The 25,603-nt window shown below is 43.2% G+C and overlaps 1 protein-coding gene across 2 annotated transcripts in view; it reads left to right on the plus strand.

Moving 5' to 3' along the window:
* Nucleotides 1–21,547, plus strand: part of cd2ap (CD2-associated protein) — a 75,309-nt gene extending 53,762 nt beyond the window's left edge. For both annotated transcript variants that reach the window (XM_084559799.1, XM_084559798.1), the window contains 7 exons: nucleotides 549–705; nucleotides 1,218–1,327; nucleotides 4,549–4,664; nucleotides 7,224–7,307; nucleotides 11,138–11,349; nucleotides 12,526–12,589; nucleotides 18,160–21,547. In XM_084559799.1, coding sequence (XP_084415925.1) covers nucleotides 549–705; nucleotides 1,218–1,327; nucleotides 4,549–4,664; nucleotides 7,224–7,307; nucleotides 11,138–11,349; nucleotides 12,526–12,589; nucleotides 18,160–18,201 — 785 coding nt within the window. In that variant the 3' untranslated portion in view covers nucleotides 18,202–21,547. The remainder of the gene's footprint in view (nucleotides 1–548; nucleotides 706–1,217; nucleotides 1,328–4,548; nucleotides 4,665–7,223; nucleotides 7,308–11,137; nucleotides 11,350–12,525; nucleotides 12,590–18,159) is intronic.
* The last annotated feature ends 4,056 nt before the right edge of the window (nucleotides 21,548–25,603 follow it).

The raw sequence follows: 25,603 nt of genomic DNA on the forward strand, positions 1-25,603 counted from the left end.
TAATGGAAACGGTTGTGTTCAGGGAGAAGCGGTCAGCATTCAGTCTTCAGTGCTGCTGTTAAGTGTGTCAGCAGTAAAGTGGTATCTAAATGCAAAGAGCAACCTGAACAAGCCGTTGACATCGTAGGCTCAGGCTCAAGCCAAAGTGTTATAATGTCTGCAGTTATGAAACTCCAAAAGCTGCATATTTGGGAGGAAATAACCTTTGTTTGCGCAGAATACTGACAGTTAAAGTGTTAAAGAGTGTTTTTAGAGTTTAGACTTCACAATGCAAGCGTTAACGGTTATAGAGCTGCAGTTGCAGGTTCAGTCCCATTTGTGTCTGCACAGTTGTTAGTCCTATATTTATCTTAGTCTGTTGACTGGAAAAAAAGTCTGAAATGCATGATTTAATAATTGAAAACCACAACAAAGATACAGTCGTACTTTCCATATGTCATCCTTAGTTACTACGTACATTGCGATGTTGGTGTCAGTATGTCTTGGTTTTACCCCGTACTGGTCCATCTTCCCTCTTCATGTCTCCCCTCTTGACTCTCCTTTCTCAGTTTTAGCTGACAAACCCGTACCAGATCCCAAACCTTCCAAGCCTGCAGCACCCGTGGTCCCGCCCAAGAAGCCAGTCCCCCTTCCAGGGAAACCCAGAGCAGGAGGCATCGCGCCCAAGAGGCCCGACAAGCCTCTCGCTCCCTCGCCAAACCTCAAGTAAGTACATCTCGGTTCATTCCTCGGTCCTGTACCTCCATCCAATCTGTTTGTCCATCTGTCTAAACTTCCAAAAGTCCCAGTTCTTGGATATTTGTGTTAAGTCGCGTGAATGCGTTCTTAAGAAAAGGCATTTTGTTAAAAGCAAACATAAAAATTGATTGAAAAAACTTCTAACCACTCTTTAATGTTGAGAATCCCCCTAAAGCATGATGCTGCCACCACCATGCTTTACTATGGGGGTGGAATTAGTAGAAGATAAGCAATGGCTGATATTCGTCAGACATAATGCTTGGTATTCTGATACAAGACTTATTTCTATCTCCTCATATCAAGGAATCTTTTTTGTCATTTGGGTGGTTTTAGGATCTTTTCTCTGCATCAGCTGAAGCATCCCCAATAATGAAATCAGCTGGTGTATTACCAGACTCATATCCTGCTGTGAATTGAGTCTGACTAGCCATACATCCAGTCAACTTTTTCCCTTTTCTATCGTTATTTTTCTCTCTCAGGCACAATGGAGAGGTGCCCGCGCCACGACCAAAGTCCGACTTCGAGCCAGTATTTTCCACTAAACACAAAACGCTGTCTGGAGACTGGGCAGAGAAGTCTTCAGAACAGGGTAAGTACAGACTCTGTCAGAGTACAGACTCAATTCTGAAGAATATGAAACTCAATAATTGTTGAAATGAGAGGAAATATTCGTGCCCTCGTATTAACCCTTAAAACCCTCTTAATCAACACTTTGCAGCTATCAGTATTTCTCTCAAGGGCTCTCCGTCTGTGACAGATGCTTCGTGAAAGTGCTGAAGAGGTGCTAAAAGTCCACACAGCTCTCCACAAGCTAGAGTGTCACACATTGCTATAGAACATAAAAATTCAATCATTCCTGCAATTACAGGCAGTGTTTTCTAACTGCAGCAGTTAACCACCGAGCAGGTGCAAAGTGCTGTTTCATAACAGCTGCTGAAGCCTATCCCTGTTTCATTAGTGAAAACAGACCTGTTTTTCTTTCTGTAGCATGGCATGGGTTTATTTTAGTCTTTTTAGTTGTTTTCTTTTCTGTTGACTCTTAATCTACTTTCCTTTGCTACTTTTCCATAAACACCACTATGACTCTAATAATCAGAATAACATTGCCTCGTATAATCGCCTCAATCAGAAGAGTCTGGCCAGATGTGACCCCACCAGAAGGAATTTTAATAGGAAAATACTAGAGCCTGATAACCGTGTAAATGCTTGATCAGATCGTTTCTCTCTGGAGGGAATAAACACATTCTTTGTGCACATGTTTGCTCCACGTGGCGTCACATCACATGACGCAAGTTGCCGGGAGGGACAGAAGCATGGCCGAAGCGAAGCAAGATGTTGTTCAATCAAGCGAGAAAAGATGATCAAAGCCGGAATCAATGTGGACAGCGCGGTTTCTTCTGGCTGCGTCGGCCATTGTCCTCTACTGAATGACTTCAGTGTTGTCAATAACGTTCAAATATAGCCACTGTTTCTTCTGTGAAATTTCCAGCAGAGTTAACACTTCATAGCAGCGGTAGTCTGGAAGCCAGACCAATTTGTTTACACCAAAATGGCTGCTGTTGGAGAGGCGATCCGTCCGCCCCGACATCTGTTGTTAAAGATATTGACGTTGAAATTACTTTCAAAGATGAACAAGTAACAGCCATTAAGGCATTCTCTGCAAACGCTGTAGTCACTGTTAATCGTTCATCTTTTAAAGCGATTTTACATAAAGTCACATACTTTATTAATCTGACTGGTTGTGTAAAAGTGAAAGTGCAAGACTGTGGTTAACCTAACGGAGTATCAGTGGTAGAAACACTAGAAAGAATTAGTGCAACAAGAAACACAAAAACAGCAAAAGATTGATGAGATTTGCATGGTTGTGTTAGCGGTCACAAGCTATTGTTTCTACACAATAGATAGATGGATAGATAGATCTGCCATCGATTGATCGGCAACAATGACCACCGTCCAGTTGGTTCCTCACAGGCAGGCGTTGTATAGTCTTATGTCCTGAGGGACAAATGACCTCCTCAACCTGTCCATGGAGCAGGACAGAGACAGCAGCCTGTCACTGAACGAGCTTCTCTTCCTGACTGTGGTGTCCTGTAGAGGCTGGTGGACATTGTTCATGATGGACCGGAGTTTCTTCAAGGTCCTTGTCTCTGCCACTGATGTCAGGGACTCCAGCTCTGTCCCTACCACAGAGCCCACCTTCTTTATCAACTTGTCCATCCGTGAGGTGTCCTCCTTCTTCTTAGTGCTGCCTTCCCAGCACACCACAGCATAGTAAACGGTCTTAGCCACTGAGGAAGTGGAGACGGCTCTGACCTTGTTTGTACATTGAGTCTATGTTAGCCAACCAGTCCAGTTTGTGAGCCAGATGTAGACCCAGGTACTTATAGGTCTGAACCACCTCTACACACTCTGGGCTGCACAGAGTATTCTGTTTAGCGTCGCCATGGCAAATGCGACAAAACTACTGCCATAACCTGCCCACTTCCAGGTCAGGGATCTGGATCTGCGACCAGGGTTCAGACTGACGCCTGTTGCAGTTACCATGTACCGCCTGGGCTGATTTTGCAGTTTAGAATCATTGCACCAACAAATTAGATTAGGTTCAGCTTTATTGTCCTTTTGCAGAGTACTGACGCGGAGCCTGTTGTGTCCAGAATGCACAGGGTTAACAGACTTAGAAGATCCATACAGAATATGGACAGTGTGTACACGGTTGATGGCATATGGCAGTAGTGTCTAATTACATTATATATACAGAATTACATATAAGTGTGTGCATTATAGACAGTTTTAATTGTGTAAATGTAATATACAGAATAAGCATGTGCAGTAATGACCTTCAAAATGACTACAAATGTTATCAGCACTAAGGATTTATATAAAGTAAAAAGGCTAAAGTGAAAAACCAGCATTTAGGCCCCACCTGTACATCCATAAACACTAGCTTCTGGTTTTTTAGAGGCCCTGCTGCAGTGGAAGGTTTAAAAAAAAATCTGAAAACACAAACAAGACTCTGGGTCTGCATTGCGACAATCCATTTGATCATTAACGAAGGATTGTTGCCAGTGTATGAGTTCACAGTTCATGAGTGCTGAAGCCAAGCACCAGTGTTGAAGTCTTCAGAAAATTTGCAATGATCCCTTCTATGCGACTTCAAACAACACAAATTTTTTAAAAGAAAAAAAAGAGGTGAAGGGAGCGAACCGGAACACATGTGGCGTAATACGATTTGCACTTTTCTTTTCACTGAAGAAGAAATGCAAACTGACTAGGGTGAGAGGAAATAAACATCTTGGTTCTTTTTTTGGTGGCTAAATGATTCTACTTGTAGCCTGTTGCTATCAAATGTTAACACATCCCAGAGGGGGAAGTCTGCTTTAGAAAATGTGTGCCCACAAGACCAGAACATGCAGTTAATGAGGCATTAAGCTGAGTAAATATAGCCATGATAGCAGAAAAAAGTCTTCCCTAAAAGTGTTTTGTAACACCAGGAAGTCCTCAGTGCAGTTTGCCTTTAGATGATGGTATCTGACTGTTAATGTCTCCACACTGTCTGTCTGGTTGTTCTGTGCTAAATGCAGCTTTGTGTTTGTCTGCTTCATAAGTTCACACTTATAAATGTGAGTGTTCTAAATGGCTTATTTTCCACCGCCGGTGATAAACCGGTGAGCAATTAGAACGCGTTCAGATTGAATTAAATTCAATTAGCCGGTTCATCTGTTGACGCCGTTTGAGTCTCCATTTAAATAATAATAATTCCCTGTTGTTTTCCTTCCCTGTCTCTTCCTCTCTCGTCTGGTCTCTCTCCAGATCTGATGGGTTTTGATGACTTGTCGTCTACCTCGGAGAAGCTCTCTCACCCCACGGCTAACAGACCAAAGATGCCTGGCAGGAGGCTGCCTGCCCAGTTTGGCGGAGGACATTCGGTGAGAAAACGTTTAAGTAACGGTAGCAGGTTTCCAGCCCTTATTGATGTTCTCTCTCATTAAAGGAGAGTAACTGTTTTTTACTACCAGGACCTTATTTCTGGCATGAAATACGATCGTTTACTCACCCATATAACTTTAGTGTCTTTTGGAGTCCTTCATTTGTCCATATAGTGGAAGTGAATGGGGCACCGAAACACAGCCTCTAAATAACGCATTATCTGACGCGAAACTTGTTCTAACCCACTCTGAGCAACAGAGGCATTCCTCCTCTGTTGTCATAGATGAACATTTTCCACAAGAACACCACCAGTTACTATGTATTTGCGGACGTGCAGCGGTTTGTTGTTCTTTGGCCAGCTGTTCCTCTCTCTGCCTCCGCGTCCTCCTTTCAACAAGCTTCTCATCCGTATACTCTGACTCAAAACAGTAAGGACGTCCATCATAAACAAAGTCGTCGTCGTCCACAACCTCAGAATCGGAAAAATATTCAGCCATGTTGCAAAAAACTAGCAGTAGCAGATTACAGGTAAACAAGCCGACCGTCGCGGGTGCGTGCGGCGCTCAGAGATGACATCATCCAGGTCAGAGGTTAGTAGGTCAATCTACAGACCCTGGATGATGATAACAGGTAACTCCAGACTCAACGGGGAATAGCACTAGCGTGTCATAACAAAATATTGGTGAAATGAACAAGTTTCACGGCAGATAATGTGTTATTTAGAGGCTGTGGTTTGGTGCCCCATTCACTCCCACTATATTGAGATACGCAGCACTCCACTGGATCTAAATATCTTCCGAAGGACTTCCATGACACCAAAGTTATATGGGCGAGTAAACAGTCGTACAAAGAATGAGTCCATTTGAACATACTCAGAGTAATGAGCACATGTGGAGAATTGCCCAGCCATGCTAGGCACCCATGGAGCATGCTTGCTCAAGGCACCACAGCTGCAGATATAGAGGGGATTTAAGCATGCGACCTCAATAGCTTCACTTACCACTGTTCCACAGCAAGATCAACAGAATGCTGACTCATCTGTGGAGAAATGATCTTACAGCCTCAAATTGCAAGACAATCTTCATAAGCTTTTCTGCATATATCAGGCTGTCAGTAGATAAAAACATTTCAATCGCTATCAATGGCATGCTTTCCATAGATACCCGGTTAGTCACCGACATGTTTGCTTTATGCAAATGACTGTCAGTGTCAGTTTATTTATAAAGCACATTTAAAGACACCAAATGTTGACGAAAAGATCTGTGCAGAGTAGTCAAGGTCATTTAAACACACAGTTGATGCTAAAACAAAGAAGAGGAAGAGACAAAAACACGATAAAAAAAGAGCAGCTCGCAAACGGAGTCAAATGCCAAAGAATAAAAATGAGTTTTGAGAAGGGATTTGAAAAAGAGACAAGTGTCTCTGCTGCATAATGCTGCATAGGGACAGTGCTTCTAGGGACCAGCAGAAGACAGTGGTCAGCAGACCTAAGTGACACTAATGGGATGGGTGGTCACAGAGATACGAAGGAGCCAGACCTTTTAGTGCTTTATAAGCAAGCACTAACATCTTAAAAATCAATCCTAAAACATACTGGGAGCCTGTGGAGGGTATATAGAGGATATTACAGTCCAACACAGGGACACATATTGTCCAGAATGCAGTTGTCCATGCGTCCCCGTCGCAGTTTAACCAGTTGCTTGATGGTTTCGCTCATTTCTTTTCTGCTTGCTTTCTTCTTCTCTGGTTTTTGTCACTTTTGACACTACTGTGCATATTACCACAAACGCATTTCAAGTTCTGCACACTTTCGGCTCGGCTGAGGTCATAATAACAGAACAGTGCGTGCGTTAATTACACGATAAAAGATAAGTGGCGTTAATGCATTATTAACATAAACTTTGACAGTTTAACAGCACCACAAACGCCATTCTCCAGAATGATCATCCAGTTGAATAACAACCTTTCTGATGCTGTTTCAACGTCAACTTAACATTAAGAACAATCATGACGGGGGATTTAATGCAGGACTGTTCTATTAGATTCATTTTCACCAATGTACCTAATAAATTGGCAAGTGTGTGCACGTCACAATAATCTAATCCAATGTCGAGGGAATCACCGCGCTGTGAACACATGTAATTACTTTTGAAATAGTTCGATGCTTGAGCCAATACAATATTAAACCCTGAACCATGACATGTAATTCACACGCGAGGCATTGCAGCTATTCCTTTGTTGTTTTTTTTCTCATCACTATTATTACTTCTTATTTTGCATTTTGACAGCTTCTTCCTGACAATAATATATGTGGATAATTGCCACTCAGGGGAAATCATCTTCCCACTGACCTCTGCTGTCTGTGAATGACCGCTCAGAGCAGTGATGTCTTTTGTCAAGAGGTCCGTCAGCTTCTTCTTCCCCAGACCGTTGTCAAAGATGATGAAAGTGTCAAATGTCGCAGAATATTCTCATGTTTTTCTCATATTTCTAGCAGTATGTAGCAATATGAATATTGTACATTAATCTGAAAAATAAATAAATGTCTTCCCTTGCAGCCCACCAAGGAAACGAATGTGGAGAAATCCTTTAAGCTCGATGAAGAGGACGCAGCCAAACCAAAGCTAACAGACACCAGAAAGGTAACCTAAAGCACTGTTAGCGTCTGGTTTCATATTTACTGATGGAAAAATGGTGCAAATGGCATCATGTGTCGAGGCACATGGTTTAGGCCGTGCACTGTAGCAGTGATCCCCTTAAAATGAACAAAATCCAGGGCAGTATCGGCGCTGCAAAAAAAAATGCTTTTCCTTTTTACTCTATAATCCCTCCTGATATTTTTGTCAGTAGAAATGAAACCTGTTGGCTGTTGTGTAGTTAATTTACGTTGCAGCAGCTGTTTGCACCGGTTACCTAGGATTGTGTGTGTGTGAATGTGTTGATCAGTAAAAGTAAACCCAATCACTGATCCTATTTGTTTAAAATGATTTAACAAAGCCGTTTAATTATTCATTCCGTTGCAAAAACACCACCTTTACAAGAATACCAGACAGCCTTCATCGTGTGATGTCGAGGTATATTGAACATAATTGTGGCTGCGTCATGAATGTTCAAGTTCATTACAAATTACTGCAGCGTCTCGAAACCTTTTGAGCACACTTTCTTTTAGAAACAGCAACATGTAGAAATTGATAGTCATCCGCCTTTATCCGCACCTCCAGGCCCAGTCACAACAAACCCAAATCAAAGAACAATCTGCATCAAAGACTGTCTGTGGCTTTGCCTCATACTGCCTGTTCCTAACCAGCATGTATGTTCTAGCACCTGTGTGTGAAGATAACTCTCTATAAGATAGTGTCAGCTAGTGGCAGTAGGGTAGAGAAAGGACTGTACAAAGAAGAACTGGCAGCAGAAACTCTAGATTCAAGGGTTGGTTGGGGGTGAACCTGACAAATTGTGTCTCCATCCACCGGCTCCGTAAGACGTATTGCAGGACTGTTGTACACTGCCTGGCCCCCAGAGTTTCCCCCAAAGAGTTTCCACCTGGATTTAACTAAGCAAACAGGTAGGAGCCTCCTACTGGATAATTACTGCATGGGTGATTATCTTTCAGCTGGCAAAAAGTTATTTAACCCCAACTGATGCAATGAGTAGCTTCTCATTTCTTCAACAACCATGTCTAAAGACACATCCTGTGGTCGTGGAAAAGATGTTAGTCTGTTTGAGAAGGGTCAAATCATTGGCATGCATCAAGCAGAGAAAACATCTAAGGAGATTGTAGAAACTACTAAAACTGGGTTAAGAACTGTCCAACGCATTATTAAAAACTGGAAGGATAGTGGTGGCGACTTTTTTTATTTCATTTTAGCCAGGCAGTGTATTAGAATGCTTTCATTTCCACTAGTGTACCCAATGAACTGCCAAGGGAGTGTATATTAAGAACACAACAGACCTCAGGTTTTTGTCCTCAAACAACCTTCCATAGGTCAGTTAATTGGCACCTTCCAGACACTTCCCTGCAGTGTAACCATAGTAAGCGCAGAGAGACAAAGAGACGGAGGACCACCACCTGCTGTTCAATCTTCCAGTTCATCAGTTCATCAATTGCCATCGATGTTATCCAGCCTGGATTGGTCACGGTTGGCCAAGACTAATTCCACCTGGCTGTTTAGCTGGAGGATACACGGCTTCAGACTAGCTTGTCTTTAAATCACACGGGGCAGCCGGAGTAAAGCCGGCCTTCTGCCTCTCATAACACAGGCTCCTCGGACTCCCAGAGGTGAAATTACAGAGCACGGGCTCGCCGTGTCCTCCTCCTAACCCTGTTAAGGTTTCAAAATAAGGCCGCGATCCTCGTAACATTTTCACCGGTGAGGGTGAGGTTAAAGCATGTGTGAGCCTGCGGGGGGGAGACGAGGTTATAACCGTTGAATTCCCTGTTGTGTGTGAATTACTGGTGCCGCTGTGGCAGAATGAAACTATTTTAAAGGATGTTGCATAGATGCGCCTGACTAGTGCATCAGAAGTCAGCCGCTGCAAGAAACAGGAGCGTAGGTAATGAAACAGAACAAAGGCATTTGATATGGATGTATTTTTAGGGTGTGATAAATGCAGGGGTGTACACACATGCTCCATGCGACTGTTTTTAAAGTATTCAGACATTTTAGTAAAGTACAGACAGACTAAAAACGAAACCACCACCCACGGTAGCACAGTGCTCTTCAACAAAGACGGTCTACCAGCTACAACAAAGTTCAAGAGTTCAATTGATGTCATTTGTATTTCTTTTACATAAGCATTGGCGTATTTGGTTTTCTGCCTGGATTACACAGTACGTTCATCCTGGATTATTTTCCATTTAGATCCAGCCACTGATTCACTAGACATCTGTACAGAAGCTTTAACTGTGGCGGTGGTGGAAAATAAATGTTCGGACCAAAGATATCGCATAAAAATATGTCACAGTTGTGTTCAGATAAAAGAATGGGGGATGATCTGTTAAGTATGTAGCGATCGACTGCTCAGAAAATAGTGGAAAAAAATGATAGATGAATAAGAGGATGTGAAAAAATTGCTAGATTAAGAAAAAATATTGATAGATTAATCGAAACTAAATAATTGAGCGATTAATCGCAAATATCATCAATAGATTAATTGTGGCAGCCCTAATTACCACTCTTAGGATTAAGAGCTTGCTTGTTAAACTATGTTTTAAATGCTTGTTTTTCCACACAACTGTACGTTGAGGTAGTTACTGGTGACTGTAAATAGTTCTCCTCTCTATACTGACTGGAGGAGATCCTTTCATGACTAAACTCCAACATAACAGATGGGGACAAAATCCAAAATCCACAGCCCTTTGTCTAGAAAAGCTCCTTTATTGTGCCAGTGTTTTGACAGGGTGCATCCGTACTCTATGGCTAGGCAGCGTTACGTAATAGCAAAGTGTTGACTGCACATAGAGAGAGAACAATCAGGCTGGTTTTGTTACCCATACCTATTTCAATACACGGCACATGTAGGACTGTGAGTATCGTGAATGTCCCATAGGCTGCATCGTCTCTAAACTCCTTAATAACATTTTGAGAAATGTAAATCTGGTAAATCTCTTTGCATTTCATAGTATACTAGTGTTTTAAATCTGGTCACGCCTTCTACTTCAACTAGTAGCAAATAAGTCTGCGCCAGATTAGCAGTGGAGTCAGAGTAGCCTACAGCAACTGGAAGTGTGGTGGAGAAATGGGAGTTATTAATGGAACCTGGGTTCTGTGAATTCACCATCGCTGGTCTTCAGGAAGAGAGAAATAACCTAGGAGACGCTGAAAAAAGAGAAGGCAATGACAGACTGCAGGTTTACACCCACGTATGCATCAACTTGTTTAATTAGCGCCAGAAGAGGGAGACAGACGTTCTCCTCTGTAGCCTTAACAGCAACTGTGGAATCAAGAGCTTTATTGAAAGTGGATATTTGCTGTCGTTTTCTATCTGTAGATCATTTTCAAAGAAAAGCTAAAAATAAAGTGTTGATTAGACGATGAACAGACTGCGTCAACAACAACAACAACAACAGCACTGTGTGGACAGCTGCATAGAGAACCATGCAGTAGAGATGCAGTGCCCTTCATTGCCTGTTCAAATGCATATGTGAAGGTTCAGTGGTGCAAATGGGTAAGTGCATGTGTGGCTTAAATTACAGAGCTGAACACCTTTGTGGTGTTTTCTCTCAGAAAAAAAACAACAACTTGCATTATAAATTGTAAGTCAGTTATAATCATTTGGACTTTGATTTATGTTGAATCCCTTATATTCTGATCAATGTGTTACAAGAAATCATTTGACAGTGAAAATGATCTAGCCTTCAGTCAGCCGATAAGTGAACCGAATGTCTTCAGAACGAATGCTGACCACGGAAGATCTCCGTCAGTCTCATCCTCTGCCCTGAATTTGTCCCTTCTGTTTTGTATCTTTACAGCCTACCGCAAGCACCTTAACCCAGTCGCCGTCGTTCCACAAGCCTGCCGAGACCAAGCCCACCCCTGCAGTGGTCCCCATCTCAGACGCCAGCGTCTCTCAGGGCGGCAAGGCCCGGCTCGAGCCCGAAGAGCCGAGCTCCCAGCTGGTTGAGCTCAGGAGCCAGATGAAGGAGCTGCTGCTGTCTGTGGAGCTGCTCAAGGCCCAGCAAATGTAATAAAACTGGATGTGCTTAAGAACAGGATTTAAAGGGGAACTACTGTTTTTTTTTTTTTTTTTTTTTTTTACAACCTGGACCTTATTTCTGGCATAAAATACGATCGTTCACTCACCCATATAACTTTTGTGTCATTTGTAGTCAATTGGAAGATATTTAGATCTGTGTAGATCCATATAGTGGGAGTGAATGGGGCACTGAAACGCAGCCTCTAAATAACGCATTATCTGCCGCGAAACTCGTTCATTTCACCAATATTTTGTTATGATACGCTAGTGCTATTCCCCGGTGAGTCATCTCTGGGCACTGCGCGCACCCGTGACGGTTGGTTTGTTTACCTGTAGTTTGCTACTGCTATGTTTCATCCACAACCTCAGAATCTGAAAAAAATATTCAGCCATGTTGCAAAGAAAGAGCAATAGCAAATTGCAGGCAAACAAGCCGACTGCCGCGGGTGCGTGCGGTGGCCAGAGATGACTCGGCGTGGAATAGCTCTATTCGCGGCAGATAATGCATTATTTCGAGGCTGCGTTTTGGTGCCCCAGTCACTCCCACTATATGGATATACACAGATCTAAATATCTCCCGAACGACTCCAAATGACACCAAAGTTATATGGGTGAGTATACGATCGTATTTTATGGCAGAAATAAGGTCCAGGTTGTAAAAAAACAGTAGTTCCCCTTTAAATATGTTGGGAGCAGAAATGGAAAATTGAATCTGTCCTAGGAAATTTGATGGCATAGTTTATATTTATTTTGACAGTGGCACAGTGAATGGATTTAAGGTATGATAAACAATGGTGCACACAATAGTCAGCACAGTCTCCCTGAATTAGTCTATAGTGTTTCTGTTGCCTGAAGCAGTTTTCCAGCCGCAATTTCTCCTCATTCCAGAGAGAAGCTTGTCACGAAGACCATTATTTATTAGACTAATTCATAATGTTCCCCTTTATTCAAGGCAAATTGGAACAATTACGTATTGCAATTCTGGCTGCAATAACAATACATTCTGTTGAGTAGCGTAAGCCGTAAGAGTTTTAGCTCACGGTGTGTGTTAGTAAATTCAAGGAAACATTTGCCATCCATACGCTGCAAAGAATTTACACACTGCATTTAAACTTTGAATTGGAAAATGTTACGAATGGCTGCGTCCGTGTGTCTTATTTCCAGGAAAGAGATAGCGGAGCTTCGAGGGGAGCTGGATGAAGAAAGGAAAAAGCGTGTGGCGCTGCAGGTAGTATTGATCACTACAGAATCAAATGCTCAGCTGTCTACATTCATTACTCCCATTAGTTTAGACAAATATTGATCTTTTTTTATTCACACATGAACAGTGGAACGAACTGACAGGCATGCGCTTGAGTAGCTCAGTGCTTAAGACACAGGTGCGTACAGTAGAGACTCTGGACTGGGCAGCCAGCTGACGGTGAACTGTAGAAGACTATAGCTTAGCTGGCTAGCTACTCCCTGTGACGCTGTGTAGCGTACCTAAATGGTTACACTTGACCCGTCCCTCTTCTTATCACGTCTTTAAGGGATCAGCTTTGGTTATGCATCGTGAACATGACTTTAAAATACATATACAGGACCTCAATCCCTATTGAATTAAATCTGTTAACCATGTTGATATCTTGCTCAGAGACATAATGTGCTCTGGGCAAAATTTTTGCTTTGTGCCCTTGCGGTCCAAGACTGCTGTTTAATCCCAACAGTAGATTATTTCCGTCTCCCCGCGTCCATCTCCACATGCACATATTCGTTTAAGCCAAAAAAAACAACAATAAACAAACAAAGCATTTTCATTATAAATGACACTGAAAAAAAACGTCTCAAACTGGCTGCATTTATTGGCTACCACCTTTTTTTTTTCTAATCGCTTCATAAATTAAATTAATAAGCAACTAATTAAGCCACCAGAGGGGTTAATGGGGTCACACCACACACCACAAGTTTTGCAATTAAAATTATCACGAGCAGCTCTATCGGCTTGTTTCAAATTCCGAGTCAGGGTTGCGTGTTCAGTCGCTCAGCTTTGGGCTTCCAGAGATTTTGGAGAAGCGGCAGGTAGACGCAGCGTATGGAACAGCTGTGTTAGCCCAACGTGTTTCCAGAGTCTCCATACGCTATTTCAAATGTTGTTTAAAAGAAGTTTCTTGGAAGTTTTTATAAATGTAAGGCACATTGGAAGTACTCCAAATCCTGACTCTGCTTCTAAGGCTTGACAGTAAAAATGTCAAAAAGTTATAATCTGAAGGACTTTTAAGTTGTATCGTGGGAACTGTTGGGTCCAGCATCTTGGCACTTAAAAGAGTAGCTCCTCAGTTTAGCATTGAATTCTTGGGTTTTATTGCACACTTACTTTGTTAATCTTTATCAGAGTCTGACACCCTCACTCAAGTTGCGACTTCAGATTCTGCTAACACCAACTGAAGGGACATCACTTGGGGGAATTCAGACCCAGACGATTTTGCAGCACTAACACTTTATTCACACTTCAATGTGTAACGTCAACAGAGTTTCCTTTGAGAGTAACCCAGAGATGTTGATGTTTTGGCCACTGCTGCCTCACTCTGTTCTGTCAGAGTCTCCGTTGCGACGGTTCCATCTTTAAAATACTCAGGAAACTTGAGCATTTGATCATCCAGATCTCAACAGCTAGACACACACTGTCTGATTTGTGTTGAGTGTCATGTGTTGAAGACGTAAGACTGCCAGTCAGTAGCAGGTCCCTGCAGTGGTAATACATCAGTGCATATTTAATATTTGTTTCACACAAGGCATTTTATTACTTATTTTATGATTTTTTTGTAAATGCACTATAAACAAGCTGCCATTTTTCCAAAGTCTGTCTCCGCTTCGCAATCATTAGTCGCGTGGCTGCCGTCACCTTAGCAGTCCCTCCAGAGTCTCCCTCAGTGCAGCGAACAGCTTCATCCTCCTTGCCCCTGCCGAGTCGACGTGTCATGCGCTGTCGACCCGCTGTTTGATTTTTCCAATGGAACGGCAGGCGCGGCCCAGCGCGGCCTTTTCAACCTCTTGCAGCGTGGCACCAAAATAAATAACATCACAGGAGGAGGGAGCCCCTGCAGAGAAACCCAAGCATACAGAGTCCACACACACAAAGAAGGCTGCAGATTAGCTGAAACCCCCTGCAGCTAACTTCATCTTCTACAGATGCACAGGAAGAGATGGACGGAGCAGACAAAGAAATGGATAATGAAAAAAAAGCAATTGCCGTCACGTTTATAGTAACTCAGGACTGGAGAGCTTTCTTTATCCCTTGATACCTTCACCTTCAGTCTATTGACGTGTTATTCTTTTCCCTTACATTGAAATATGCTCCTCATTTGTCAAGCCTGTGTATCTTAATGCTCATAGTTCCTATGAAAAAAGTGTCTGTCATCATTCAGTATAGTATGGGACTGGAAAATTGAGCATATGCAACTGTAAGACTTGGCCAGTGCTTTGAGCTTTGAGGTATGATAGTGACCTAAAGACCTAAATATGACGTTCTGCCAACAGAGGAAGAGTTTATGTAGTAAGGGACTAAACAGGAACACAGTTTGCTGAGCTCGGTTAACCTACCAGCTCCTCTATCGCTCACCAAGAAACACAGTATATCCCTCCTGTTCAGCTGTTTCCTGCCTTCATACTTGGATAAGTTTAACTGGTCCTAGTTAGCATGCATGCCTGAAAGCTGCAGCAATCCTCCTATCCTCATATCTAATCCTCATATCAAGAAAACAGAGTGTATTTCTCAAAATGTCAAACTGTTCATAGTTATTCAGCAAGCGTCTTTATCTACAATATCAATGCTGGTACATAAACCAAAGTTGGGGGTCTTTTCTTGCATCTGCACTGAACAAATCTCTAAAAACTGTCACATCGAGCATTTAAATCATAAATACTGACATGATAATAACCAAAGAGACAAAAGTCTTTAGTATTTCCTCACAAGTACTGTTTGATTGACCTGGCAACACAAGCCAACATCGCCATGAGGGTCATTGCGGTTTAGATGTGTCTACCTCGATGCACATATTAGACCCGGCCACCGTTTCAAATCAGTAAGAAGAATACTGACCAGCACAGCCAGACAGAAATCTCTCTGTTCGTGTTGTACCTCATCACTATTTGTAATAAACTGAGGTAATAGGTTTCCTATAATAGCCCCTTTAAACGGAGTGGTCATTAAAAGTAATAGTCCAAAGTGCCAAAAAGCACCAGATTCTTCAGCCTCCACCGCTTCGTCCAGCTGTCTTTTATGTCTGGTTTAGACACAGAACATTGAGGCCCACACAGAATTGGAAGGCAACAAATAAATACCAGCTGTGGGCTCACTTGTGTTTGGGCCAAGAAAAGTTGCACTTGAACAACAGCTAGAGGCCAGCTAGTACGTATGTTCGCCTCTTCATACCAGCAGGTATCTGTATTGAAATGGAGAAACCAAAAGAGCTAGGACTAGCTAGGAAGCCATAAACCACCACTAACCGTTGTACAGAATGAATTGATGATGCTGAACAAAAGAACAATTTAATGTTCGGATGCGATTCTGTGTGGACCCTCTGAACTAGTAGTTGCTGTTTCTTTCATTGTGTTGGCTTGCTAAGCTGAACAGCCAGTCACTGTCATCTCTCTAACCGAGGTGTTCCGCCGCACATTCAATGTGCTCAGTTGGGTACAAATCTACCAACGAGGCTCCGACTACTGCTGGCACCTTAATCTGACAGCAGTTAAAAATGTTACATAAATCAAGACATTACGTCCACCCACTCACTACGATTGTACCTTCTCAGGCTCCTAGAATAAAGTCTACCACTTCTACTCACCTTCATGTATTAATCATAACCACAGATTTGGCTTCCTCAAAAGTGAAGCCAAAGCAAGTAGAGCTCCCCCTGGTGGCTGGCTGCAGTATAGGTCATGTAAGCTCCACCCCCTCCATGTTAGTGGGCGGGACTTGGGTCAAACTAGAACACTAAAATACACTAAGAAGTTTTGTTTTGTTTAGCTTTTGACGCTATAGGAACAAGATGTGACGCCACGACGATTGGCAGTTGCCATTGACAACCGTTCCACAAAGTAGTCCCTTAGGACCATGAGAGTAGGAAAAACACAAGTACGGCGTGTAATCCAACATTTCTTTGTAACTGGTGGAGGTAGAGCAGAGCGCAGTGTTAATCAAACGTCATCAGTAACGTGGCCACATTCTGCTCAGACTCGCAAGGCCATATCCCCGGGATACCAGCATCGGTTTGGCTAATCAGAGGAACTGGAGACGTGTCGTCAATTTCTTTTTTACGGTCCATGGTTATAACATTAGTCTCATTTTTAAACACTGAATGCTGTCACAGTGACAAGACGACAGTGTTGTAGTGTTTAATACACAGTGTGCTTAAAAACACTAGTGAACTGTTGAAATCAGAACGCTGCTCCGCCTTCAAGCTGCAAACCAGGCAAATCCACTTTCCATAAGAGCCTCGTACACTAAACGTAACTCTGACTACGGTCCGCTCATGCGTGATAGATGCCAAATATCATCCTCAAAATAGTCTCGGAACGTCCGTAAGGGAACGTTCATGTAAATGTCAACAACGTCTGGATGATATGAAGTCATCAGTCAACGGCCTGATGAAGCCGGCAATCGTACGTACGGATTCTGCGCCTGAGGGTCTTTTTGAGGTTAGACCTTCCGTCTTTAAAATAACGACAATTATCTGTTGAACGCTGATATTCCCTGCAGTCAGGATAACCTTCATGACATTGTCAGGCTTCATTTCTCAGCCTTCAGAAAGCTCCTCCAAAGCCACAGCGAACATAAAACAGCCGTTATACAACTTCCCTGCAAACTGATGTCGGTGCGTAAAGTTGGTGTTGTTCTACGTTAAACCCTCCCCTCCCCCGTCGGGGGAATGTTTGCTTGTTTCTTCCGTCGTCCCTTTAAAGATTAGGTCGTCGCCGCCGGCGTTTGCTAATGTAAGCTTTAGAAAAGGTTCTCGGGTTTGTTTTGTGTCCGTGCGGCATCTTTTCATTCTTTGAATTCAGTTGAATGCTAGATAACGATGTCCTCATGATGTCAAGGTGTTTCAGCTTCTTTTCACTAATCTGAAAAGATTTCTGCGTTCACGTGTTTGCTGTTGGGTTGAAAGACCAGGATGGTTAAAGTCCGCTGTGTTTTGAGCTTTCTCGCCACTAGTGACCCCGTATTTATTTGAAACATTTTTGAATCATCAACAAATGCTAAAAACCTGTTCCCTACTGTCAAACCTCAATTCTCTGAGACGCCATTTAACCATCAAATACATAATAATTATATCTACGTTAACGGTTCAGAGTCAAAGATGACGTAACCAGCCCGTCGGTCGTAAGAAGCTTTTTATGCAGCTAAGATCGCTCTGAACACAAAGACGTCCGCTGCTCGACTTCGGTTCTCCTCCAGCTTCATTGTTATTCCAATTCTCCTAATCTCCGCCACTAAAAGAAAACATCCCACAGCGGGATACCTCCGCCAATGTGCTTCACAGTGGGGATCCCGATGCCGCCTGAATCAAGAGCTCAACCTTCTCCGGCAGACGCAACAGAGCTCCCCCTTTTCAGTGCTGCACACTAATGAGCCGAAACATTACGTCCGCGCACCTAATATGACGATGTTCTTTTTGAATGGCCCTGACTTGCTGAGGTATTGCCTCTAGGGAACAGATGCCAGGCCTCCAACCGCTTGTGCTTTAGCCTCACGGTCATAATGTTTGAAACCCGTCTTACCCCCTCACTGAGACTGTGCGGTGTGTTTTGTGTTCCTCGCAGATGGAGATAGAGAGGCTAAAGCGGGCCGTCCACTCGACGTGAGGCCCGCGACCCAGCCGTCAGCAAGCCTCGAGGTCAGCCGCCGGGCCTGTCAACCAACCGGAGAGCAGGACGGGGCGGCTGCAGACGGATAGTCGAACGGTCGGACGGAGAGAGGAGGGTGGAGAATCACATGAACCACCCCTGAGCACAATCCATTTTCAGTGATCTATAGAAACAAACTCTCCCCATATCTGTAAGATTTACATTTTGCACATATAATTTTTTTTTGTTTGTTTTGTTTTTCTCAAGCTAGGTGTAATTAAGTCCAGATGTATATGTTTCTCTTCTTTTTATTTTTTATTTTGCCAACACAAAAACAAAACTGAGGCCTTACTTAAAACTACTGCGCTGGATTTTCCCAACTCTGCCGCTCCCGCCCTCTCCCGTTCACTCCGGCGTTCCTCAAACTCCTCAGGAACGAGGTCCGCACAGTACTACTGACTTTCTTTAAAGCAGGGGGGCGCTTGTTTTGCCTGACGTCCGATCTATTTTTTTTTTTAAATGATGCACAAATGATTGATTTAAAAAAAAAAAAAAAGTAAGATGTTTGATTTGATTTAACGTCTTAGGATTTGAATGATTTTCCTTTCTTCCACGGGCGCCTGTTGGCAGTACACCACAACACCGCTGCAGCTCTGCAGAGAGAGCTCTCGCTTCCTCTTTTCTTTTGTCTTTTATATGTTTTCTAGCATTCCTATCCAGGGTAACACTACTGTGCCTGTTTAAAAACAACAAAAAAAAAAAAGTGTTTGTAATGGGATCTGGAATATTTGCAGCATGATATTGTATATCTATATTTTTAAATCTACTGACATGCCTAGTCAAATATAGGGCCTCTTCTATGCTGGTCTCTTCTATTTTTGTCACTGTCTCACCCGCTGGGAATGTTCTCAGAAGTTTAACCAGATTTATAATATATAAAACAAATGTGCAAAGCAACCATCTGAATCGAGAGAGAGAAAAAGAAAGGAGGGGTCGCTCTCCTCCACAAAGAAAGCCGCGTTCCGATCATCTCGACAACTTTCCCCTGGTTTTTAATCTGGCCACGTTCCCTCCTAATTCCTGTCGCTGTTCTACTCTACCTCCTCCACCCCTTTCTCTGCTCTGTGATGCATTACGCTTGAGCCTGCACGGCACTCATCTGTCTCGTCACCATTGTCCACGCGTCCGTACGTCTTCTCATCTGAGTGTCTTCCTACATTCCATCTGCACGAGTTAAGCTAACTGGAAGGACGCACAATGAAATGCAATCCCGTAATACTTAACTCTGTTGGAGGAACGCGGTTAAAGCCCCTCTGTGTAGTCTTTCTGACATCCTTTAAGTCATAAACTGGAGAAAGAAAAAAAATAGATGCGCGTCTGCTATGTCTCTTCAGCCGTATCACCAGCTGAGAAAGCAGAAATACAATAAATATCAGATGGATTGAAATGAGAACTTTCAAGTTTTCACTGGATTATCTCTGCGTCCAAAAAAAAAAATCGCTGGCAGCAAATTTGGGGCGGCGTATCCACGTAACATTCGTCGACCCCAAGTTTTCATTTATCGTCACAATTGGGTATCGAGAATCCCCAAGTCCCGATCACCTACATTAATGGGGAACTGCTGTATTTTACAACCTGGACCTTATTTCTGGCATAAAATACGATCATTTACTCGCCCATATAACTTTGGTGTCATTTGGAGTCGTTCAGGAGATATTTAGATCTGCGTATATCCATATAGTGGGAGTGAATGGGGCACCGAAACGCAGCCTCTAAATAACGCAATAACCGCGAAACTCGTATGCCACTGCTAGTTTTTTCCAACATGGCTGGATATTTTTCCTATTCTGAGGTTGTGGACGAACCATAGCAGTAGCGCGGGGCTCAGAGATGACATCATCTAGGTCGGAAGACATCATCCGGGGTCTGTAGGTCAATCTACAGACCCCGGATGATGATAACCGGTAACTCCGGACTCAACGGGGAATAGCACTAGCGTATCATAACAAAATATTGGTGAAATGAACGAGTTTCGCGGCAGATAATGTGTTATTTAGAGGCTGTATTTCGGTGCCCCATTCACTCCCATTATATGGATATACACAGATCTAAATATCTCCTGAGCGACTCCAAATTACACAAAAGTTATATGGGTGAGTAAACGATCGTATTTTATGCCAAAAATAAGGTCCAGGTTGTAAAAAAACAGTAGTTCCCCTTTAAGCCGCGAAGCTAAGACAAGATTTCTAGCGGATATTTAGCAGCTATAATTGTCCCAACTCCAACAAAACTGGCCTCCGCTGTATTTTCCGTTCATTCCTATCTAGCAAATACAAATGTTTGCTAAATAACTGGATTTTTTATTTTTATTTTATTTTTTATGGCACTTGGAAAATGAATTTAAATCAAATAAATCACTTTGTATTCTTTAAACGGTGAGATGTCCTCTGGGAAAGATGTTGCTCTTGCGCTTGGATCCATGTTTGGGGCTAGTTTCAACTCCTGCTCTGATCCTGAGTCCACAAACCGAACATATCATTTGCTCCTATACATCGTTGTTATCTCAAGCATATTCTGCAGCGCAGGACTACAGCTGCTCTGACGATTGTTCCGTTCATATGCCAGTAAGTGGATTCTCTTCACTGCTCGCGAGGTTTCAGGGGGGCTACTGAAAAAGTAGAGCGTGGAGCAGGACTGATAAAAAAAAAAAAAAAAATGTGGGATGAGGCTCCAGCCTGCAGCCCTGAGTGCTTCGTGCTGATGAGCAGCTTATCTTGGTGCTGAGACGCTTTTAAGAAACTGGGGGCGGCGCAGCACCGAGTGTAGCCCCCTCTGGCCTCGGCGCAACTTTGAGTCCAGAGTCACAACATTCAAGTTGTTCTGCAACCGTTTCATATCTGCGTCATTTCTTTCTTGTTGCTTTTTGAATCTCCTTTCACAAATGTCTTAAAGAAGTCCGTGTAAATCCTCTTCAGGATCGGTTCGATCGCAGGTGACCACGTTAAATTCTGAGCACCTCTCCGGAGCGCTTTGACCAAGTTAATACTCTATATCTGACCCTGAAGAGCAATACGTCGATGCCTGCCGTCAAACGAACTTCCTTTAAAGCATGCGGCTCTTTAACAGTATGGTGGGGGGGGGGGAAGGGGGGTAGGTGGGTTTGTGTGTGACGACTCTTGATGTGATACCTGTAATGCGGCTTCTCTTCCACGTACCGTACATTCCAGAGTTTGACACCGACGAAAGAGGAAAGCTGTGCACATTTATATCATATTTTCAAGTGATTTTGTTTACACGAGCTGTATCCTTGCATGAGCTGCGATTCTTTGCAAAAATGAATAAATATCCTCTTTATTTACTGTCACGGACTCTTCTTTCTTCGAGCGTCATTTCCATGTTTCCCTGCATACCTCAACAACCTTGAGGCACTTTTTCCATGCTGGAATTCTTCTGAGAATTTAGCGTTTTCGAAAATATTGAGTGTAAAATATCGACTGCTCGCATACGGCGTGAGACGGTTTCCAGGGAAGTGGAGCCCGGAGAGAAATTAGCCGTGGGTGGCGTCCTCTGTGCGGTATCTTGACTTCTCGCCGTCTAGCCCCGAGTTTGTGTGTGTGTGCATCCAATATGTATGTCCGTATCTGGCCTGTTTGAATAATAAGGCATCATTACGTGAGGCTTGGGTTCGCATTTTATGAGTAAAAATGAGCCCGACCGCCCGACCACGTTAAGAAATCAGCGTTTTTATCCCTTGCTTGTTTACAAGTAATAAAAATGCTGATTTGTAATGCTCCTGCAAGACGTCTGCTCTAATCCAAACGCTGCCTGCACATCTAAATGCAGTACGCTGCAACCCAGGAAGATTTAAATGATTTATGCGCACTCTCATTCAGTGCTCTGCCCTTAATGTACAATTTCCAATTTTTAGAATTGCATATTATTTGTGACTTATTAAAGGGGAACTACTGTTTTTTTACAACCTGAACCTTATTTCTGGCATAAAGCACAACCGTTTACTCACCCATATAATTTTGGTGTCATTTGGAGTCATTCGGACGATATTTTGATCCGCATATATCCATATAATGGGAGTGAATGGGGCACCGAAACGCAGCCTCTAAATAACGCATTATCTGCCGTGAAACTCATTCATTTCACCAATATTTTGTTATGATACACTAGTGCTATTCCCCGTTGAGTCCAGAGTTACCTGCTTTCATCATCCGGGGTCTGTAGATTGACCTACTAACCTCTGACCTGGATGATGTCATCTCTGAATGCCGCGTGCACCCGCAACGGTCGACTTCTTTACCTGTAATTTGCTACTGCTAGTTTTTTGCAACATGGCTGAATGTTTTTCCGATTCTGAGGTTGTGGACGATGACTTTGTTTATGATGGACGTCCTTGCCACTTTGAGCCAGAGTATACGGATGAGGAGCTCGTTGAAAGGAGGATGTGGAGGCAGAGAGAGGAACAGCTGGCCAAAGAACAACAAACCGCTGCACGTCCGCGAATAGATAACAGGTAACTCCAGACTCAACGGGGAATAGCACTAGCGTATCTTAACAAAATATTGGATATACGCGGCGCTCCGCTGGAGCTAAATATCTTCCGAAGGACTAAAAATGACACCAAAGTTATATGGATGAGTAAACCATCGTATTTTACGCCAGAAATAAGGTCCAGGTTGTAAAAAAAACAGTAGTTCCCCTTTAACCGTTGCTCATCCCCAGAGGTGCAACGAAACGCCTGCACTGGAATCTGAGCGTTTCGGTGTAACGGCCGAGGCGTTTTGCAGCATTAAGAATCGGCATTGTGCGTAGTTTTGTCGGGCTGAAGTAGCCACCTGAAAGGCACGCTGAGAACTCGGCGTGGGGATCCTGTCTGTGTCTGCATAGAAGATCAGAAAATCTCTGAAGATGTCGGAGGCTCACTCAGGAGGAGCACTTTGTTTCAACGGTTTTCATTGAAGTTCGTGTGTCATCCAGCCTCATTATTTAAATGAAGCTGGAGATATGTGCCCTCCTGACTTTGTTGTATTCTTTCTTTTGTAACTTCCTGTTCTCTTCCCATGCATTGGTACTCGCAGCTGATTAGCCAGCTAGTAAGAGTGATCTCCTCTCACCAAAATGCTGTTCTAACGCTGATTCAATATGTTGGTCATGGATGGAAAACCAGGGGCTGAAAACTAATTTATGCGTCTGTTCAGCTGAAAGTGGATCTCCAAGGTTGAACGACTATACTCGAGATGTTCCTAGTAAACACGATTATTTCTTTGCCTTTTAGATTACATCTGAACGTTACGAACAGAATGTCTGTTAGCTCATACGTTAGAGAAGAAGAATATATAATGTAAAACAAGTGTTCACGCCCTTTGGTGCCAATGGTGTCACAAATAGTGAAATGGGGATAACCTGAGTGCAGTTGATGTGTCTTAAGTGACTCTGGGAGGTCCAGTCTCTGGTTCATCAGTATTCCTGCCAGAATTAAAACACGAAGACAAAAGAACACTTCGAGCAACTCAGAGGAAAGATCATTGAGAAGTATAAGCCTGGAGATGGCCACACAAAGACTTCCAACTCATTGAACGTCCCATGGAGTTCAGTTAAAGAAAGAAATGGGAGGAGCATGGTGCTTGTTTAAATCTGCCCAGAGCTGGTCGTCATAGTTAGCAAAGCACCAGTGGGCTGTTAACAGTGGGCAGAAGATGAAGATTATCAGGCTGAGAAAACTAAGATCACAATCTGTACTGTAAATGTGGATCTGGAGCATCATGAACAATGTCCACCAGCCTCTACAGGACACCACGGTCAGGCAGAGAAGCTGGTTCAGTGACAGGCTGCTGTCTCTGTCCAACGCCTGCTGGAGACAACTGGACTGTGGTCATTGCTGCTGATACTGCTATGCTGGACACATCTGGCCTTAGAATCATTCCATTGCGTTTTTAATGTTTGCATGAAAGTACAAAGCGACTAGCAAATCTTTAAATGGTAATGTAAATAACAAGCACGGGCAAATTTTTTGAGATCCCTTTTTTCTCCCATATTTGAAAGAACATTTAGTCCATTGAGTCCTCCCTAGACAAAGTCAGTGTCCACAATGATCCAGTAGCATGTATGCTAGTGCCATTGTAATAATACACCACCATCCACCTGGGGATGTGCTGTGCACAAAAGAGCCGATGCTCGGTAGTGAATCAGAAGAGCCGATTCCTAACAAGTGAGAGCTGGCTCTTTCTTCCTTTTGCTCGTTCATCTCTGCTCGTGTGAAGATAGGGGACAGAATTCTGTTTTGATGAAAGCAGACAGACACTCACGGAGAGAACAAATCACATCAGCCCGTCAAAGCTGAGGCATCTGATTTTTCTCGATGATTTCTCATTAAGGACATTTATACCGTTTGTTTACTGAATTGTGCAGAATAACTGCACAAAATGAGACAATTACTGGGCTTCTCATGAAATCATTAAATGCAAAAGGGCTTCTCAACACGCAAACCATATGTATTTGCTGTGTTGGGCTAAAATATGAAGCTATAAACGATACTAAATAAAGAGCCGTTTGGGAGCCGAAAGAATCAGCTCTTCTTTGGGAGGCGTGGCAAAAGAGCCGGCTCTCGGAAAAGAGCCGAACTTCTCATCGCTACGTGAAGCATCACTCCCCCTACAGCAGCCCTTTTGACATGCCTGTCCACTTCTGACAGGTCCACATATCACATGAACCTAACTCAGCGGTACATTAATGACGGATCTCAGGTGTCACACGCCAAACCTCTGACATGAATCGTAGGCCACAGCGCATCAGTGCATCACCAATCACTGGACTCCCACTGAGTGCTGCTTGCATCAGGATTGAAGTATCAACCTGGTCAGACCTGCTGACATACGGAGGAACCCCCGCAGGCTCACACGCCTTTTCCTCATGTTCATGTTTTAGTGGCTATTACACTTGCATGCTTGAGTTTGAAAGAAGAAAACCACATCACCCTGGAAATTTGCTAAATGCTAACAAGTGTTAACATATTCAAAGTGATAGTGAAGCCAGCCTCGGTCTACTGTCCTGTATTGTAATGCATGGCACGGTGGCACTAACAATATTTTCAGACCAGTGGAGATGGAGCAGCCACTGAGCATTGATCCATTGCAAAAGTCAGCGCTGGCTTTATTAAACCTCTTGTTCCCTGCCAAGCTGCCAATTTCCCTCCAATTTTCACTTTTTCAGTGTTCCTCTTCACCGGCTCCAGTCACATGTACCGTGATTATAAAACTGGATAAAGGATTCCGACTGTTCTTTCTGTGTCTTCTTTAAATTAGCAGAGGACCTGCAGCTCAAGCAAGCGTAGAGGCCTGAGGGGTCAAACAGCCCTTGAATCAGAATCTCGGTTTGAAGTGAAGTGATTATAAGACGGCTAATTGCAGTC

Source organism: Chelon labrosus (genome assembly GCF_963514085.1).
Source record: "Chelon labrosus genome assembly, chromosome: 14".
Taxonomy (NCBI): domain Eukaryota; kingdom Metazoa; phylum Chordata; class Actinopteri; order Mugiliformes; family Mugilidae; genus Chelon; species Chelon labrosus.